The 21669-nt window shown below is 39.0% G+C and overlaps 1 protein-coding gene across 4 annotated transcripts in view; it reads right to left on the bottom strand.

Annotated features, from left to right (window-relative positions):
• Tbc1d12 (TBC1 domain family member 12) overlaps window positions 1-21669 on the bottom strand; it is a 79372-nt gene that overhangs the window by 34694 nt on the left and 23009 nt on the right. For 3 of the 4 annotated variants that reach the window (XM_041661830.1, XM_041661828.1, XM_041661829.1), the window contains exon 3: window positions 3495-3610. The exons of the other annotated variant lie outside the window; for it this stretch is intronic. In XM_041661830.1, the coding sequence (XP_041517764.1) occupies window positions 3495-3610 (116 nt within the window). The remainder of the gene's footprint in view (window positions 1-3494; window positions 3611-21669) is intronic. 4 annotated transcript variants of the gene reach the window in all.

Below are 21669 nucleotides of genomic sequence, written 5' to 3' on the forward strand. Positions count from 1 at the left end.
CCATATTCAAGCACCTTTAAATGGCAATTATATAAGTCATATAAATCATTTCCTTCTAAAATAGCCCTATTCAAATTTAAGAATTCATTATAGCAAGTCAGAGTTAAATGAAACAGAGATCACATTTAATCTCTAGATTACAGATGACCAGACACATGGGGGGAGCTCCAACACTTATTCTAATTAATTACTATATTAAATTTAGAGTAATAGAATAAGCTACCTGCTTAGTTTCGAGTCTATCTAAAGATCCTCAACCAAATATTTTTTCCTTGCTTATCTAATCATCCTTGCTTTCCTGCAAATGACTCTTCCTTAGAATAGAATCTTGGAAATGGCCGAGTTCATTTTTACACCTGGAAGTCTGAAGTGAAACTTTTACATGGTCTCATTACTAATTGTAGAGGGGTGGGGATAGGGAAGATGAAACAGGGATTTCTCTGGATACCCCAGAGATGTACAAATCTTACTGTATAGCATATGGTGGCCTCCAACTCACAGCAATGCTTTTGCCTCAGCCATCCAAGTACTGGAGTAACAGCTGTGAGTCAGTACTACCAGCTCCTATTACCAGGTTCCTAAAAAGCCTTTTAAAAAAATCAATGTAGGTCTGGAGAGATGGCTCAGAGGTTAAGAGCATTGCCTGCTCTTCAAAAGGTCCTGAGTTCAATTCCCGGCAACCACATGGTGGCTCACAACCATCTGTAATGAGCTCTGGTGCTCTCTTCTGGCCTGCAGGCATACACACACACAGAATATTGTATACATAATAAATAAATATTAAAAAAAATCAATGTAAAAATTATTGAGAATAAAGTTACTAAATTTAGAACTGATTTGGAGGTCCTAGAGGGGGAGTGTTAACTACTTAATCAGACACTCTCTATCAAGGAAGATCATTCTCATCAACCAAACACACTGCCTTAGGAAGGACATATGTAGGAAGCAGAGCTTAGAACAAGCACTGGAGAAACCAGGATTGCCAATCAAGTGGGCCTGTTATCTTCAGTGGAAGGAAATGAATAATACATAGTCACCTAGAATGCCAGAGTGAAAAGTAATCAACTTAGTGATCTTTTTGCTACTCTGTGAGCCAGCCTTCCTGGATCCCCGAGTATCCTGAGCATTGTTTAGGTCCTGATCCTGAGCTTTGTCTCCCAAGTGAACAGAACACATCCCTATGAAAGAGGTCCTATGTATTTTGGCATCCTCCACCAATAGAATCTATCCTATATAACAGATCCTTCTAGACCTGAGCTCTGTTTATCAGTCAGTAGAACTCATTCTTATTGTAAAGGTCATGGGTAACAAGTTCTATGACTTAAATGTTTATATGTGTAAAAAAAAAAAAAACAAAAACAAAACCACAGGGCTTAATCTAGTGCCCACAAAATTGGCAGTGTTCTGAGCTTTCACGCGTGCGCTCTCTCTCTCTCTCTCTGTCTCTCTCTCTCTCTTCCCCCCACCCCTCTCTCTCTTTCTCTCTCTCAGTGGGGGGTGTTGGTTTTTCAAGACAGGGATTCTCTGGATAGTCTTGGCTGCCCTAGAACTCACTCTGTAGACCAGGCTGGCCTTAAACTCACAGAGATCCACCTCCCTCTGCCTCCTGAGTGCTGGTATTAAAGGCATTATATCTCCATGGTCAACTTTTCCACCAATGGCAATACGTGCAAGAACCCTTCAACATACAGAGGGGTAAGTGAGACACCCAGATCAGTCCAGTCAACTATGGTGATCAATGGGTAGACATATATCACATCCAGATCATTCTCACACCCAATTCTATCCAATTAAAAAGTTTTATGAGGGCCACAATTTTTTAGTCTTAAATGTCCTTATAATCCCAATCTCAGCCTTTCATCTTCTTTGAAAACTTTTACAAAACATTCTACTTTTGTTTAGCTCCAGATTGTTTATTTTTGTTGTTGTTGTTTTAAAATATTTATTTATTTATTATGTATACAATATTCTGTCTGTGTGTATGCCTGAAGGCTAGAAGAGGCCACCAGACCTCATTACAGATGGTTATCAGCCACTATGTGGTTGCCGGGAATTGAACTCAGGACCTTTGGAAGAGCAGGCAGTGCTCTTAACCTCTGAGCCATCTCTCCAGCCCCCCCCAGATTGTTTATTTTTATGTTCAACAAGGTAACAGATGCAGACCAGCGAAGTGGCAAGATGACAGAAAAAGAAAAATGAAAAGAAAAACCTAACAACAACAAAAACACACCCAGGAGACTCAGAGAGGGGAAAAGAGATTAGGAAACAAATAGTATTGCTTTAGTAAGGGTGTAAGATACTTGCTAGGGATTGAACCCAGGGCCTTGCACATTCTAAATATACACTCTACTCCTAAATTGTAGCCAACCCCTAAGAAAAGATTTAGACTTTATTTATTAAGTATACAGTGTTCTGCCAGAAGAGGGCACCAGATCCCATTATAGATGGTTGTGAACTACCATGTGGTTGCTGGGGGTTGAACTCAGGACCTCTGGAAGAGCAGCCAATGCTCTTAATCTCTGAGCCATTTCTCCAGCCCCCAGAAAAGATTGTTTTAATTGTATTATTATTCTGTGTATGGGTGTTTTGACTTCATGTATTTCTAGGCACCATGTGCATGTTTGGTACCCAGAGGCGAGAAGAGGGCCTGGAACTGGACTCATTGTGAGCTGCCATGTGGGTACTGAGTATTGAACCTGGGTCCTCTCAAAGAGTAGCCGGTGCTTTTAACCATTGACCTACCTCTCCAGCCCAAGAATAAATTCTTAGTGGTAGTAAATGATTTGGTTGGCATTCAGTAGTTATATGATATAAAAGGCAAGGATTGGTATATCTCAAATACATATTAGACCAAAATAATCAATCCCCTAGTAATGCTTGCCATAAGATAAAGAATACTGTGCTGAAAATAGAAACAGACAAAAAAAACAAGTTGGTTTCATTGGTGGTGGTTTAGTCTCAGTTCTGAGACTAAAGTCTTGGGGTGTGTGTGTGTGTGTGGTATGTATGTATGTATGTATATATGTATGTATGCATGCATCTCCCAGCCTGATCATAAATTTGTGGTTTCAAGTGACACTCCTACCTCAGCTCCTGGACAGAAGGGACTACAGGTACACATCATCATTCCTGGAAAGAATAAAGATTGTGTTTTATAAGGGCTGGGTTGTGGTGGTGCACACCTTTAGTTCCAGCACTGCTCTACATAAAAAGTTCCAGGACAGCCAGGTCTACATAGTGAGGCTGTAAAGATATGTTTTTCCCTGTTCGTTTTAGGATACATGGTGATGTATCCTACAAGTCTACACTGGAAAGTACAACAGGAAAATATTAGATTTAAAACCAGCCAAGGCTAAATGAGATCCTATATCAAAACGAAACAGAAAAAAAAAAATCCCTTCCTGTATTTAAGTTCTATTTTAAATGAAATACTGAAAACAATTAAATCTAACTTTAAGTATAAATAATGAACCTAATGATCACTAAATACTTACGATGGCCGGTCCTCAAGAATCAGGGCAGTGGTAGAAAGTGGCTCAAACTCAAAATTCTTACGTCTTGAAGACTGAGGTGGTACTTTACAGGTTCTCCCTGTTCGTGCTTCATATTCCTAGAGCAAATAAGGATATAATTTATGTAGAGACTTTTCTAATTTTCAGTATGTACTATTAAACCTCTATTATTAAGGGGATTATGCTATAAGGAATATAAAATATCAAGAAAATAAATAAATTTCTTTTTTATTTCCTAGGGCAGCCTAAGTATAAATTCATGTCATATAAAAAGTACCAAACTGTGTTAGGAGAAAGAAGGACAGAAGTACTCCAGATGAACTGGGGTGGTCTTAGAGACCCTTTGTCTCATTTCCCTCAGCAGTATCATCTACCTAAGCAAATAAAGTTACTTTCTACGTCTTAGATGAATGATGGAAATGCTGAGACAGGAGATGGTCTACTGAACTCTAAAGCTCAGAAGAACTCTCGAAAGGGTGATACTGAGATTCTAATCAAATGGTGCTTTTAGATTTCAGGCTTCTGTAACTCTAACTACTACATATATAAACACTCCAAGAGAAGAAAGTCTTGGCTTATAAGTACACCTCCTTCCTCTAATTATAAACAAATTACCAATACATCATATAAATTATAGCCTTAAACACAATAAACTTTACTAAATTAAAAAACTATTTTATAATATTCCTCTATTTCATTAAATCTGATCATTCTTCTAAAAGATACAATATTAATTTATTCTTTGTAGAATTACTTAAATTTCTCCATTTGAGCTTCTTTTTGGTTTTTTTTTTTTTTTGCATGTTGCTGTTTTTTGTTTTTTTCAAGAGAGGGTTTTTCTACGGGTATAAGCACATATATTTGTTTTTTTTTTGTTTTTTTTTTTTTTTGATTTTTCGAGACAGGGTTTCTCCGTAGCTTTTTGGTCCTGTCCTGGAACTAGCTCTTGTAGATCAGGCTGGCCTCGAACTCACAGAGATTCACCTGCCTCTGCCTCCCGAGTGCTGGGATTAAAGGCGTGCGCCACCACCGCCCGGCTAAGCACATATATTTGGAAATCAGCTTGATATTATATCAGTTTAGCTAAACAACTGTATTCAGCACCCCAACCCAACCAGGGACTATGATCTCAAGACCTCACCATGAGTCCAAAGTTTTCGGACTTTGGTTTTTTGTCTCTTTTTTCGTTTTTCAAGACAGGGTTTCTCTGTGCAGCCCTGGCTGTTTTAGACTCACTCTGTAGACCAGGCTTGCTTCAAACTCAGAGATCCACTTGTCTTTGTCTCTGCCTCCTGAGTGTTGGGATTAAAGGTGTGCACTACCACCACCAGGCCCACTTGAGCATTTTAAAGAAATGTTTACAATTTTGTGAAATCTACTCCCAGAAACTGACCAAAAATCAATAATAAGTTTATTCATTTATAATCTGTTTGATTCATACTTTTATATTTTTCTTTAAAAAAAAAAGCTGGGGCTGGAGAGATGGCTCAGAGGTTAAGAGCATTGCCTGCTCTTCCAAAGGTCCTGAGTTCAATTCCCAGCAACCACATGGTGGCTCACAACCATCTGTAATGGGGCCTGGTGCCCTCTTCTGGCCTGCAGGCATATACACAGACAGAATATTGTATACATAATAAATAAATAAATATTTAAAAAAAGAAAAAGCTGCCTGAGTCTGGAGAGACTGCTAGACAGTTAAGAGCACTTGCTCTTGTTGCTCTTATAGAATATAGATTATCAGAGCTCAGATCCCAGCACCCATGATGAACAGCTCACAACTACCTATAACTCCAGCTCCAGGAGATTCTGACAACCTCTTCTGGCCTTTGCAGGTACCTGAATGTACATGCACAAACTCATGTGCAGACATGACAGATAGACAGACAGACACACACACACAACTTTTAAAAGTCATCTAGCAATTATAAAAGACATTAATTGATCATTCATATGAAGAAAGTTAAAGGTACTTAAAGTGATCAAAGGTTTCATTCACTAGTGCTTAGCTACCACAGCCTATACTTCTTTTTATATGATGTGGTAGTCTGAATGTAACTGGCCCCCATAAATTAATAGGGAGTGGCACTATTAGGAGGTGCAGCTTTGTTAGAGTGGCTATGGCCTTTTTGGAGGAAGTGTGTCACTATGGGGACAGGCTTTGAGGTTTCCTATGCTCAGGATACTTCCCAGTGTCTTAGTTGACTTCCTATTGCCTGCCAGATGTAAGACTCTCAGTTACTCCTCCAGCACCACATCTGTCTATCTGCATGCCTCCATGCTCCCCGCCACATTAATAGACTGAATCTCCGAAACTGTAAGCCACCACATCAATTGTTTTCCTCTATAACAGCTGCCATGATCATGTGTCTCTTCACAGCAATAAAAACCCTAACTAAGGGCTGGAGAGATGGCTCAGTGGTTAAGAGCATTGCCTGCTCTTTCAAAGGTCCTGAGTTCAATTCCCGGCATCCACATGGTGGCTCACAACCATCTGTAAAGAGGTCTGGTGCCCTCTTCTGGCCTGCAGACATGCACACAGAATATTGTATACATAATAAATAAATAAATATTTTAAAAAAACCTAACTAAGATATATGATTATTACACATTTTCTAACTCAAAATATTTCTCTCTATTGAATCATTATAATTCAAAATATGAATTTACTGTATTTAAGGAGATAACAATCAACTTGAAATTTCAGCAGTGAATTACAAACTGCAAAAAGTGACAGAGCAGGACTAGAGAGAGGGAGACCCACACAGTGGAAGGAGGGAACTGACTCCATCAGGTGGTCCTCTGACCTCAGCATGAATGCCATGGAACATTTGTGTATACACACATAGAGAGACACATACAGATGCACAAATACAATGGAATGTAATTTTTTAAAGCAATATAGCACTTGGGCATACTTATAATCCCAGTACTTGTGAGGTAATGAATGGCACCTCTTCCAGGCAAACCTGAGTGTGAGACCTTGCCTCCAAACAAAACAAAAACAAGAGAGAGAGAATTTAATGTATAGTGCTGCCAAAAGATGTTTCTCCTCCCTCCCTCCATCTTTCATTTTTGACAAGTTCTTCCTATATAGCCCTAATTGGCTTGGAACTCACTATGTAGAATCTCACTATGCAGATCACCCTAACATTGAACTCACAGAGATCTGCTTATTTCTATCTCCTGAGTGCTTGGATTTTGTTTTATTTTATTTTTATTTATTTATTTTTGGTTTTTCAAGATGGGGTTTCTCTGTGTTACAGCTATGGCTGTCCTTTATGGACCAGGCTGGCCTTAAACTCAGAGATCTACCTGCCTCTGCCTCCCAAGTGCTGGGATTAAAGGCATGCACCACCACCACCCAGCTAGCGATGGGGTTTTAAAAGGATGTGCCACCATGCCAGGGAAAATTTGTATTCTTTTTCTTAGTTTAATGTTGGTGTTTTGCTGGCATTTATGTCATTTATGCATGCAGTACCTGTAGAGGCCAAAAGAGGGCATAGGATTCCCTGGAACTGGATAACAGCTGTGAGTCACCATTTGAGTATTGGGAATCAAACCTGGGTCCTCTGTATTCTTTTTTTTTAAGATTTATTTATTTATTATGTGTACAGTATTCTCAGTATTCTGTCTGCATGTATGCTGTAAGCCAGAAGAGGGCACCAGATCTCATTATAAATGGTTGTGAGCCACCATGTGGTTGCTGGGAATTGAACTCAGGACCTTTGGAAGAGCAGGCAGTGCTCTTAACCTCTGAGCCATCTCTCCAGCCCGGTCCTCTGTAGTCTTAAAACAAATTCTAAATAATGCTACTAAGACACTATGTTTGAGGAGCAGAATGCCAGACTGACCCACTATAACTTCATGTCCATATCTACAAATCTACTGTTTAGTTTCTATGCTACTTCCAGAATTATCTTTCTAATATATATGAATTTAGTATTTCAATACCTTACCTAAAGGTATTTTGGATAAAATCTAGTTTTCTAGGCTTATAGCTAAGGATTCTTCACCATCTACTCTAAGTCTCTGATATGTTAGCTGTTATCATTTGGATTTTAAATGTTCCTGAAAGACGCACATACAAAAGACTTAGTCACCAGTCTGCTGCACAAGGAAGGTGGGACAACCTGTAGGAGGTGGGGCTAGCAGGGATATTAGGTAGCTGGGGTCATGTCCTTAAAGAAGCAAATTTTAGGGATCTTTTCCCCATCTGCTATGAGGTGAGCAGCTTTTTTTTCTTTTTTTAAAAATTTCTGGTCTTTCATCTCACAACTCTCTCAATTTATACTTTTGTGTGTCGCTGTACATGTTTACACACAGGTGTGTGTGCATCACAATGCATGTGAAGGTCAGAAGACAACTTCCACCAGTTTTTTCCTGCTACCATGTGAGTGTGGGGATCAGACTCGGGCTCATCAGGCTTGGCAACAGAGCTTCATAAGCAGCTCTGATCATGTTCCCCATCATAGTGTCTACCTCACCACATCCAGAAGTAGAAACACCTGATCGAGAACTGAATCCTCTGAAACCAATCCAAAATAAACTTTTGCTCCTTGTCAGTGGATTTATATGGACAATACTTAACACATCAACCAATTAACCCCACACAGCTTATTTGTTCCCATTTGCTCATTCAACTTCCTGTATCTAAAAAGGTTTTTTCCATGTGTCTACCTGGTCAGTTCTAACTAGTTCGCTATAGTACACAATTCACATGTCATATTTGTGGAAAATAACTAAATTGTATTCTTATATCCTAAACATAATTCTACTAAAACATATACCACTCAATGTATTTTTTTCTATATTAAGAACCTAAATCATGTGAATTATACCAGTCAATGTTTGTCAAGCAAATTATACATTCACTGAAGTAAAAGCAAGATGATCTTAAGGAAGAATCTAGGATCAGTTCAAGGTATCTGTCCTTCTAGCTCTGCCAGAGAGGAAAAAAACTAGAGTTTGCTAATGTTACACTTTCAGTTACTAGCACTAGATATTCTACCACAGGATGCCTTGGGTTCTATAGCTGAAAGACCGATCAGAAAAAAAAAATACAAGTCAAGTCTTGCAATAGCATCTTTTTAAAAAAGAAACTGTGGCCAAGATCTTAAGCCATGCCTAATATATACGTCTGAGATAACTAGAGAATCAAGCTTTTAATGCAACTTTGATATGCAAAGAACTAATGCTATTGAAGGCGTAAGTCGCAAACAATGTCACACCAGTTTGGAATTATGATTAATAGGGTGATATTTATTTAAAGGGGAAAAAACTTACAGATCACCTTCCCAGACAACAGCCCTCTGCGCAATCAGGAAGGAGTCTAGTCGCCAGAAACAGAGCAGGAAGCGAAAAGGGGTGAGAAGGGAAGTAGCCGCTTTTTTAAGGGAGAGAGACCACACCCCAATGGGCTGGTATCTCAGCAGCTATCAGCTGGAGGAGCGGAAGGACCTCCTGCAACATGCTATAAAATAGCAGAGTATTTTTAAGCTTGTATCTTATTTCCAAGACTCTTTTCTGATCATGGGGAAAGACTGACATTCAAATTCTCTTAGCCTGTTTAATTTGTCAGCTCGTTCTCCCCCCCCCCCCCACCACCCTTTCCTGTTAAGGTTCATATCCCCCTCTAACAAGTATAAGCCCAGTTTGAGTTCCTCTCCCAATATTCAAGTCACATAAACTTTGATGAAATTTATATATTCATAAAAAGAAAGACATAATATTTTTATCAATTATGAATGTAAAACACACCAAAAGGAAGTTATTCACTACCCTTTGAAGGTGACAAAAGAGGAAAAAAAATTTACATTTTAATAAGCTTAATGACTTTGCAGGAATAAAATCTCAACACAAGCCAGTCATTGGACAACTTAATAGTATCAAAGAACATCATTTCTGCAGTATTAGTCAAATCTTATGCAAAGGTTATCTATATTTAAGCAAAATTAAAGTCCAAGAACTTGTTCACAAACAACAAAAACTTGTTCAAAAAGAAAGACTTAACTAAGTAGTGTGACCTTTTTTGAAGACAGATCACGCTGTCTATGTAGCTATGCTATGCTATGTAGCTGCTCCTGTCCCGTCTCTTCACCCTCCCCACCGTGAGTGCAGGGATGACAGGCATATGCCATCACACCTAGTTTATGTTGTGCAGGGCTTAATGCAATGATAGGCAAGTGTTCTACCCACTGAACTACATCTCAGCCCAGAAATCAATATTTTAAAACATTTTTTTCTTGTTAGCTAAATTCTGTTAAAGTGATTTAATTACTCAATTCAAATTTCATTCAGAGACTGGCATGAGTATTGATGGAAAACCTGGGCTATCATCCAAGTACAAAGTCTCATTTTCACATTAAGGACAACACAAAAATAATGCCACGTACACACATATTAATAATTCATTTCTACTGAGAAAAAAGTCAGATTGAAATAAAGATGGAAATGGGTATAGTCAATGTAGGATCCAACTATACTATAATTATTCATAACATGCTCATTTGAAAACATTCCTGCTTGCAGTTTCGAGGTCAGAGACAAACTAATTATATTCTAACTTTATCTATTAATTTAGAAAAGCCAGAAATCCAGGTCAAATGAATGACACTGTAATTGATACTAGAAATTCAACTTTTAATATGGTTCACTAATGGTTCAAAAGGCAACAAGCAGGAATTTCACACTTGCAAAACAGTATATGTGATCATCCTCAAAATACAATACTGCCAATATTATTGTGGCTCAGAACTTGATCCCAATCTCTGTCTGTGTGATTTTGCTATTAGTCTAGAACACACTTTGTTAGCTTTGTTTCCCTCTGCTGGTAATGGAAGGAAAAAGGGCCATGTGCACGACAGGCAAGTGCTCTACCACTAAGCGTTTTTATGTTTCTTTAGTGCTAACATGGATGACACTAAAATCGACCAGATTTTTAATATAATTTACTATATTAACAAAATATTTTAAGAATATTTAACCAACTTTCACCTAGAAATTTCTTCTATCTATGAAAAATTATTTAAAACACGATGGTTAAATTTCACATACATAAAAGATAATTACATATGGTGAAGCTTTCTTGAAATAAGTTACAGGAAAATACATCTTATATATATACATGCAAAAACACTTAATACATTTAAATTTACTACTTTTTTTTTTTTTTTGGTTTTTCAAGACTGGGTTTCTCTGTGGTTTTGGAGCCTGTCCTAGAACTAGCTCTGTAGACCAGGCTGGTCTCGAACTCACAGAGATCCGCCTGCCTCTGCCTCCCGAGTGCTGGGATTAAAGGCGTGCACCACCAACGCCCGGCCTACATTTTTTATTTGTATGTATAAGTATGCATGTGTGGGGAGGTCAGAGGACAGCGTTCAAAATCAGTCCTCTCTGTCTGCCACATGGGACCTGAAATCGAATTCATGTCATCAGACTTGGAGCAACACTACACCCTCTATATCATCATCTCACTGGCCAAAAGAAGGAAGCTTAAAAGGTTTAAAAATGTGATGGGGGAAATTATCACCCTATGATGTATTATATTTCATAAACATATTATTGTTTTACTAGTAATTCAGAAAAAATTATAAATGAAACCTTACATTCTTGTTTAGTGTACAATCTGACAAGTGCCCTTCCATTAAAAACAAGAGAAATAATGGCTCATAAGCATTATACTCATACTTAAGAATATGGCTACTGGTTTTTTGATACCTGCTTTAAAAAATATTACCTGGGCAGGAGGGACAGCTCAGTTACAAGCACTGGTTGCTCTCCAGAGGGCCTGGGTTAGATTCTTAGCAACCACATGGTGATTTATAACCATCTGTATAACTTCAGTTCTAGGGATCCAACATCCTCTCTGGCCTCTGTGGGGACAGGGTATGCATGCAGACACATATGCAAGCAAAACACCCACATACATCAAATTCTATTCTGTTCTGTTCTGTTCATTTATTGGTTTGGTTTGTTTTTGTTTTTGTTTTTTGTTTTTGTTTTTTTTTTTTTTTGAGACAGGGTTTCTCTGTATAGCACTAGCTGTCCTGGAACTCACTGTAGACCAGCCTGGCCTCAAACTCACAGAGATCTCCTGCCTCTGCCTCCTGAGTGCTGGGATTAAAGATGTGTACCACAACACCCGGCACATAAAATTTTAATTAAAAAAATTTACCCAAGGGGTCTGGGGAGATGACTCAACAGTTAAGAGCACTTGCTCTCCAAGAGTGAGGAACTAAGTTTGAATCCCAAGCACCTACATAAAAAGTTGGGTGTAAGCCGGGCGATGGTGGCGCACGCCTTTAATCCCAGCACTTGGGAGGCAGAGGCAGGCGGATCTCTGTGAGTTCGAGACCTGCTTGGTCTACAAGAGCTAGTTCCAGGACAGGCTCCAAAGCCACAGAGAAACCCTGTCTCGAAAAACCAAAAAAAAAAAAAAAAAAAAAAAAAAAGTTGGGTGTAGCTACACACTAGACTGTCATGCCATGCTTGCTCCCTGTATCTTACTGCTTAGCCATTCAAAAGGCAAGTGAGACAGCTTTAGAATGTTCAAAGGGATTTGCTCATATATGCATATTTTGAAAAGGGTTACCTGTATCTCAGGGTGATCTCGAACTCACTATGAGCCCAGGGATGACCATGGACTCCTGTTCCTACCTCGTCTTCCTAAGTTCAGGGACTATTGGAAGTACATCACCACATGAAGCAGGAGTTTATTTTGACTTCAGTACATTTTCAGGACTTTTATACCTGAGTTACCAGCTATAATTCATTTCCTACAGTCTTAATCCTAAAACACGACACAGTATCAACTTTTTCATGGTTGTACTGGTAATACTTTTTTAGTTTTCCCATTTCAGACTCTTAAGTCTAGAAATTCATTAGAAATGAATACAGGGTAAAAGGTCACAAATAAAGCGTTTTTATACTTTTTTTTTTGAGACAGTGCTTTTCTGTGTAGCCCTGGCTATCCTGGAACTCCTTCTGTAGACCAGGCTGGCCTTGAACTCACAGAGTGCTGGGATTAAAAGGCATGCACCACCACTGCCTGGCTCAGTTTTCTATTCTTAATGCTTTACAAAATTCAAACATCAATGCTAAGGAAAAGTGTTTCAAGTTAGCAACATAAAGTTGGACATGTACATTACTATAAAGAGAAAGCCATGCCCACCTTGAATAAAAAACAGTTTGGGGAGACAGAATAGCAGATGGAGGTAAACAAACAGGGAGGGCACAGGAGGAGGGTCATGGGAGGCAAAGGCAGTTACAGCGGATCTGATAACCTGAGTGGAGTCTCCAGGACACATCTGGCAGAAAGAGAGAATGGACTCCCCAAATTGTTTTCTGCCCTCCACACATATATTGTGGTATTCAAGTGCATACATATGCACACTAGTCATGAAAAATGTAAAAAAAAAAAAAAAAGACTGAATACTTTAACAAGTCTTCAGTAACTGTTGGGTATCTTGAGGAAGAATTTGATCTAGAAAAACTATAAACAAAAGTTTTGATTGGTTGGTAGGTTTTCTTTTTCAACAGTCTCACTTTATAGCCCTCCCACTTAAAGCCCAGGCTATCCTCCAGCTAATCACAAAACTAACAACAACCTACCACCTCAGGCACCTGAGTTTTAAAAATACAGTTATGAGCCACCACATTCAGCTAGATAAAAGTTAATTTCACAGTACGTGCTAAATTTTATGATGGAAGAGGTTCTGAGCTTTTAACAATGTTCTCAGTGTCTTAGTAGCAATTTTCTTTCTTTCTTTCTTTCTTTCTTTCTTTCTTTTTAAGATTTATTTATTTATTTATACAGTTCCTGCCTGTAGGCCAGAAGAGGGCACCAGATCTCATTATAGGTGATTGTGAGCCACCATGTGGTTGCTGGGAATTGAACTCAGGACCTCTGGAAGAGCAGTCAGTGCTCCTAACCGCTGAGCCATCTCTCCAGCCCAGTAGCAATTTTCTTATAGCACACTCTAAACTAAATGAAATAAAAAATGGTTCCATTTAATTAATAGTCATGTTTGAAGGATTCAGTAAGGATATCTTAATAGACTGCTGGCAATAAAACTCAACTGGTAGGGTGCTTACTTAGCATAACAGAGACTCTAGGGTCAATCCCCAGTACTGTCTAAACCAGGGTGGTGGCACACAGGTGTCTGCCAACCACATGGAGACAAAACCAGGTAGAACAGGAGTTCAGAGTCATCTTCCACCTCAGCCACCTCCTGGTCCACCTGGGTTTAAGCAGATCATCTCAGAACAACAGCAGAAGAATATCGTAGTAGGGGCTGGAATGATGCTCAGTGGTTAAGAATACTTGCTATTTTTTCAGAGGAACCACACAGCAACCCACATCTCTAACTCCAGTCCCAGGGATCTGACACTCTCTTTTGACCTCTGAAAGTACCAGGCATACATGATACATATAGACATACAAGTAGACAAAACACCTATATATATAAAATTAATATTTTCAAAAGAATATGTTTTTGTGGGTTTTTGTTTTGTTTTGGGGGGTTTTATTTTATTTTCAAGATACGGTTTCTCTGTGTCACAGTCTTGGCTGTAGACCAGGTTGCCCGCAACTCCCATAGATCTGCCTGCCTCTGCCTCACAAGTACTGGAATTAAAGGCGTGCACCACCACAATCTGGCAAGAATATCTTAACTCTAAGCATTAAAAAAATAATACACATAAAGCCAGGTGTAGTGGTGCATGATTTTAATCCCAGTACCCAGATGGCAAAGGCAGGAAAATCTCTGTGAGTTTGACCCTGGCCTCATCTAAAGAGTGAGTTCTACGTTAGCCAGGGCTACAAAGTGAAACTCTTTCTTTAAAACACACACACACACACACATTAAAAGAAAAGGTTATTTTCTTTTTTGTTCCCTTGAGCTTCAGTTGGCCTGAAACTCAAGATATTCCTGCAAGACATCCTAAATCCAAAATTAAAATCATAGGCATGCACTATTATGCCGATTTTATTTCACTTTTAATTCACTTTTTAATTAATCTTAATTATGTGTATGTATTTATGTATGCCATATGTGTAGGGGTGTCCTCAGAAGCAAGAATTGTTTTTTTTTTAAAATTTATTTATTTATTAAAGATTTCTGTCTCTTCCCAGCCACCGCCTCCCATTTCCCTCCCCCTCTCCCAATTAAGTCCCCCCCCTCAGCCCGAAAAGCAATCAGGGTTCCCTGTCCTGTGGGAAGTCCAAGGAACCCCCCCACCTCCATCCAGGTCTAGTAAGTTGAGCATCCAAACTGCCTAGGCTCCCACAAAGCCAGTACGTGCAGTAGGATCAGAAACCCATTGCCATTGTTCTTGAGTTCTCAGTAGTCCTCATTGTCCGCTATGTTCAGAGAGTCCGGTTTTATCCCAGGCTTTTCCAGACCCAGGCCAGCTGGTCTAGAAGCAAGAATTGTTAAGACTCCCTGGAGGTGAAGTCACAAGCATATGCTGGGAATCAAACGTGGGTCCTCTAGAATAGTAAGATATCTCTTAACTACTGAGCCATTTCTCCAGCCCCCATTGCTTTTTATATATAATTAGGTGTGTGTGTGTGTGTGTGTGTGTGTGTGTGTGTGGTATGTGCACATAAGTCCATAGAGTCTAGAAGACAGTGTCAGTGTCCCTGGAGTCAGAGTTACAAATGGTGATAGGCTATGATAGGCTACCTGATATGGGTGCTAGAAACTGAACTCAGGTCCTCTGCAAGAACAATACTCACTTTTAACTGCTCAGCTATCTCTCCAGCCTCTAGATATTATTTTTACATAAATACACTACAATTGGACAAATGTATGTTGCATACTATACAAACTCCCCAAATCTTGTTTTAAGATTAGACACTATCTGTTGTGGTATATTTGTATACTGTATGAAGATATATTACTGTGATTCATTTAGTAAAAAGTTGTACAGCCAATAATTAGGCAGGAGGTGTGGCTGGGCTTCTGGTGATAGAGAGGTCTCTGGAAAGAAGAAAGGCAAAGTCTCCAGCCAGACATGGAGAGGAGGCAGGAGATGGAAGAGAGGTAACGCTATCTGGTAAAACATAGATTTAAAAATATGGGTTAATTTGGGGATAGAGAGGCTAAGGGCACTGGCTGCTCTTCCAGAGGTCCTGAGTTTAATTCCCAGCAACTACATGGTGGCTCACAACCATCTATAATGAGATTTTGTGCCTTCTAGCATGCAGGCAGAACACAGTATACATAATAAATAAATCTTAAAAAAAATATGAGCCAGGCAGTAGTGGTGCACGCCTTTAATCCAGCACTCAGGAGGCAGAGGCAAGCAGATAATCTCTGTGAGTTCAAGGCCTGCCTGATCTATAGAGTGAGTTCCAGGACAGGCTCCAAAAGCTACACAGAGAAACCCTGTCTAGAAACACCATCACCCCCATACTTTTATGGGTTAACTTCAGTTATAAGAGCTAGCTGCTTTCTAGGTCCTAGCCCTCAGGGGCACATCCCATGCCCCCCCCCCACCTACTGCAGCCCCAGAAACCAGGCAGCAGCATACCCCCTACCCCTGCAACCATCAGCTGCCATATCAGCAGGCCCTACAACTGGAGGAAGAGGTGAGTGTATGCTTTCTAGGCTCTAGCCCCCAAGGGCACATCCTGTGACCCACCACCACTTACCACAGCACCAGCCAGCCAGCCAGCGGCAATATCATCCCCGCCCTTTCCCAACTATCCCCTACAGCTTCAGTGATCACCAGAGCCACAAGTCCCACCAGCACCTGGAAGAAGAGGTGAGTCTCTGAGCTCCCAGCTGGACAGCCCTGCTCTCTAGGTCTTAGCCCCCTAGGGCACATCTCATGTCCCTCCCCCAACTACTGCAATCCCACTGACCAGGCAGCAGCAGCCCACCCCTACCCCAACCCAACCATCCCCCACCATCAGCAACCAACAAAATCATAGACCTCACATACACCTGGGGGAAGAGTGACCACTGGAGGAGCCACAGGTTCTACCTGTAGTGACAGGAGGAAGAGATGGGTAGATGGCAGTATAAGAATACATTCAACAACATAAAGAACAATCTGGCAGCACCAGAAACTAGTGGTTCTACAGCAGCAGGACCTGAATATCCCAACGCAGATGAAGCAGAAGAAAATCCTTAAAAATAAATTTATGACTGAGCAGTCATGGTGCAAGTCTTTAATCCCTGGGAGGCACAGGCAAACAGAGTTTGAGGCCAGTCTAGTCTACAGAGAGAGTTCCAGGACAGGCTCCAAAGCTACAGAGAAACGCTGTCTCAAAAACCACCCACAAAAAAAATAATAATAACTTTATAAAGATAATAGAGGCTCTTAATGAGGAAATAAAAAATTCCCTCAAAGAAATAGAGGAAAAGAAAACAACAATTGGGAGAAATCAATAAATCCCTTAAAGAAAGCCAAGAAGACCAAGAAAAAACAATCAAACAAATGAAAGAAACAGTTCAAGACTTGAAAACTGAAATAGAGACAACAGAGAAAATACAAACCAAGGGACTTTTTTTTTTTTTTTTTTTTTTTTGGTTTTTCGAGACAGGGTTTCTCTGTGGTTTTGGAGCCTGTCCTGGAACTAGCTCTTGTAGACCAGGCTGGTCTCCTGGTCTCGAACTCACAGAGATCTGCCTATCTCTGCCTCCCAAGTGCTAGGATTAAAGGCATGCGCCACCACTGCCCGGCCTCCGAGGGACTTTTGGAAATGGAAAATATGGGTAAACAAACAAGAACTGTAGATGCAAGCATAACCAACAGAATACAAGAGATGGAAGAGAGAATCTCAGGCATTAAAGACACAATAGAGGAAATAAATTCATCAGTCAAAGAAAACATTAAATCCAACAATTCTTAATAATAAGCATCCAGAAAATCTGGGACACCATAAAAAGACCAAACCTAAGAATAATAGGGATAGAAGAAGAAGAACAGATTAAAGGCACAGAAAATATATTCAACAAAATCAAAGAAGTAAACTTTCCCAACCTAAAGAAGGATATGCCTATTAAGTTACAAGAAGCTTACAAAACACCAAACAGACTGGACTCCAAAAAAAATCCCCTCTCCATATAATAATAACACTAAACATACAGAATAAAGACAGAATATTAAGAGCTACAAAGAAAAAAGGTAAAGTAACATATAAAGGAAGACCTATCAGAATAACACCTGACTTTGCTGTGGAATAATGCTCTTGTATCCTTGAAAGAACAACACTCATCTTCATATGGAAAAACAAAACACCCAGGATAGCCAAAACAATCCTGTATAATAAAGAAACTTGATAAAAGAGTAGATTATTGAATCTACTCTGAAAAGAAAAAAGGAAGGATATAGATATGATAAAATAAAAAGGTAGATTATTGAATCTACTTTTAAAAGCAAATACTAGTTTTAAATGTTTTATATTAGATTGAATTTTTGTATATTGTATTCAACTTTTGTATATTGATACAAATTTGAGGTTAATTTTGCTAGAACATAATGTACATACATTTCTACTCTTGTTCAAGGTATTATACCTATAACATTCATTTAACAATGTAATGCAAATTTCTAGTACTTGAAAATTATTACCAACTGTTCAAGATAATAAGAAAATGCAGGTTAGTAGTTAATCATCAATTGTAATCAAACATTAGGTATGTTTTCAAGGTCAAACAGATATATTTTAGATAGACAGGTCATCTTCAAACACTCCAGAGATCTACAGAATATGACATTTAAGATGTTTTAATAACATAGGCTCCTTTTTTTTAATGACAATGAGACATGTCGGCTCCAGGCAGCACAAATCTACTTCAGAGAAGATGATGGGAAGTGAAGAAACTCCACATGAAGCTTACTTTCTTTAGGACAAAGTAAGCCACTGGGCAAAAAAAGGCCTTTGCCTCAGCTGCTGAAAGTATGCTATCCTATTGGACAAGCAGGATACAAAACAAAGTGACTGCCAAACACTGCCAAGACAAGGAGGAACAGTCCTTCAGAAAATCCTTTTTCACAGAAAATCTGTTAGATATACTAGGAATGTAGGCCAAAGATGGATGCCCCAATGTTGTAGTGGAACTGTGGGTGACTGTCTAGGCAGTCAGCTCTTTCTATCATTTTTCACATTTTTGGATGTCACTGGCTTGCACTCCCTGCTTACTCAGTTAATAATACTTCCTTCTTGGGTCTCTGAGGGAGTTGAAGACTAGATACTTATAGTTATAGTTTTCCTTGTTTACCAGATGCAGAAAGTAAGTTATGATAGAATATAAATTAGGTACAAGACTTTGAACTCACCAAGATAGGATATATATGGAGTATTTTCTCTGAATTTGTCAAAATTAAAAATGAACATTGTTGATGCATTTATTGCCTGTATATATTGAATATAGTTAATGTACTTACTGAATATAGCTTTTCTTTCTTTTTTAAAGCCCCCTTTTTTAAGATTTATTTATTTATTTTATGTATGACTGCTCTATCTGCATGTACACCAGAAGAGGACATTAGATCCCACTACAGATGGTTGTAAGACACTATGTGGTTGCTGGAAATTGAACTCAGGACCTCTAGAAGAGAAGCCAATGCTCTTAACTCTAAGCCATCTCTCCAGCCCCCAATATAGCTTTTCTTACATTACTTATAGCTTTTTTTATTTTAGACAGAAAAGGAAATGTAGTGATATTTCATTTGTATTTTAATAAATAAAGCTTGCCTGAAGATCAGAATGCAAAAAAGCTACTCTGGTCAGCCATACAGGCCAGACAGTGGTAGCACACACCTTTAATCCCAGTAGCCACACTAGTTAGCCACAGAGGTCAGGCAGGGTGGTGCCTGCCTTTAATCCCAGCACTAGAGAGGAATATAAGGCAGGATGAGAAAGGAACTATTTTTCTTTCAGTCTGAAGAATTCAAAGAGGTAAGAGCTCTCTAGTGGCTTGGCTGTTTTGCTTTTTCTGATTTTCAGCTTGAACCCCAATATCTGTTTTCTATTATTCATGCTACAAGAAATTCTGGAGGCATCACCATTACTGACTTCAAGCTCTACTATAGAGCTTTAGTAATAAAAACAGCTTGGTATTGGCATAAAAACAGACATGTGGATGAATGGAATTGAAGACCCTGATATTAATCCACACACCTAGTAACACCTGATTTTGGCAAAGAAGCCTAAATTGTACAATGAAAAGAAGAAATCATCTTTAACAAATGGTGCTGCCATAACTGGCATAACATGTAGAAAAATGCAAATAGATCCATATCTATCACCATGCACAAAACTCAAGTCCAAATGGATCAAAGACCTCAATATAAATCCAGTTACACAGAACTTGATAGAAGAGAAAGTGGGAAGTAGCTTTGAATGCATGGACACAGGAAACCACTTCCTAAATATAACTCCAGTAGCACAGACACTGAGAGCAACAATTAATAAATGGGACCTGAAACTGAGAAGCTTCTATTAAGCAAAGGACATGGTCAATAAGACAAAACAGCAGCCTAAAAACTGGGAAAAGATCTTTATCAACCCCACATCTGACAGAAGGTTGATTTCCAAAACATACAAAGAACTCAAGAAACTAGACATCAAAAATACCAAATAATTCAATTAAAAAAATGGAGTACAGATATATCTAAACAGAATTCTCAACAGGAGAAACTCAAATGGCTAAAAGACAGTTAAGGATTCGCTCAACATTCTTAGCCATCAGAGAAATGCAAATCAAAACAACTCTGAGATACCATGTTACACCTGTCAGAATGGCTAAGATCAAAAAGACTGATGGTACCTAATGCTGGAGAAGATGTGGAAGTAAGGGGAACACTTCCCCACTACTGGTGGGAGTACAAACCTGTACAGCCATTTTGGAAATCAATATGGCGATTTCTCAAAAAATTGGGAATCAATCTACCTCAAGACCCAGCAATACCACTATCATACCACAAGAATACACAATCATATCACAAGGACATTTGCTAAACTATGTTCATAGCAACATTATTTGTAATAGCCAGAACGTGGAAACAACCTAGATGCCCCTCATCTGAAAACTAGATAAAGAAAATGTGGACACTTATACAATAGAGTATTACTCAGCAGGAAAAAAAAAACTGACATCTTGAAATTTGCATGCAAATGGATGGAACTCTAAAAAAAAATCCTGAGTGAGGTAACCCAGACCCGGAAAGACAAACAGTATGTACTCACTCATAAATAGATATATATAAAGCAAGGCTACAATCTACAACCCCAGAGAAGCTAGGTAAAAAGGAGGACTCTAAGAGGGACAAACATGGAGGGCCCCAGGAAAGGTAAATAGTTAAGATATCCTGGGTAAACTGGGAGGGGGGATGAAAGGGGATGGGAGGAAGTGGAAACATGAGGGTTCAAGATGGCTGAGTTGGGGAGGGATGGAGAGGGGGAGTAATGAGAGATTATCTTGATAGAGGGAGCCATTATAGGACTAGCAGTGGAACCAGGTCTTATCCTGGGTATATGAACTGGCCCTTTACAGTCCATTCCCTATGGTGGAATACTTTACATACAGGAGGAAGAGGATTGGTTCTGCCTCAACTTGGTATGCCAGACCTTGCTGGCTCCCCAAGGGAGGCTTAGAGCCTCTGAGGAGTGGATGGAGGTGAGATGGGGGAGATAGGTGAGTGGAAAAAGGAAAATAAGGATGAACTGGAGCTGGTATGTAAAATAAAAACAAAATTAAAATAAAAAGAAGAGCTAGTTGAGACAAGCCTAAGCCAAAGGCCAACATTTGTAATTAATAAGACATCTCCGTGTCATTATTTGGAAGCTGGTAGGACAGAGAAAGACTTGTCACATCTATCACCCTTATTTTAAATTCATTACTATTTTTATATAGTTCCTGTATTTTTCTCATACTTATCTCAGAAAAACCATTGACAATGATAATGTCATTGAAAAGAATTTAGTATCACTTAATATTAAAACAACTTCTTTATTAACAGCTACACCCTGCCTGACAAAAGTGGGATTCTATTGATTCTACATCAAAAATAAAAATAACTCATGTGTCTCCTCTGCATACCAAAGTATGTAGGCATAAGATTTGGGAATCATAGCACTCTAAAGCAGCAATAAACTACTATTTTAATATCTGTAAATGAAACTAATCATGTCTCTTTTTTG

The sequence above is a fragment of the Microtus oregoni genome, unplaced genomic scaffold (assembly GCF_018167655.1).
Source record: "Microtus oregoni isolate MIOR12 unplaced genomic scaffold, Mior012 000012F_ref0000307, whole genome shotgun sequence".
NCBI classification, from domain to species: Eukaryota; Metazoa; Chordata; class Mammalia; order Rodentia; family Cricetidae; genus Microtus; species Microtus oregoni.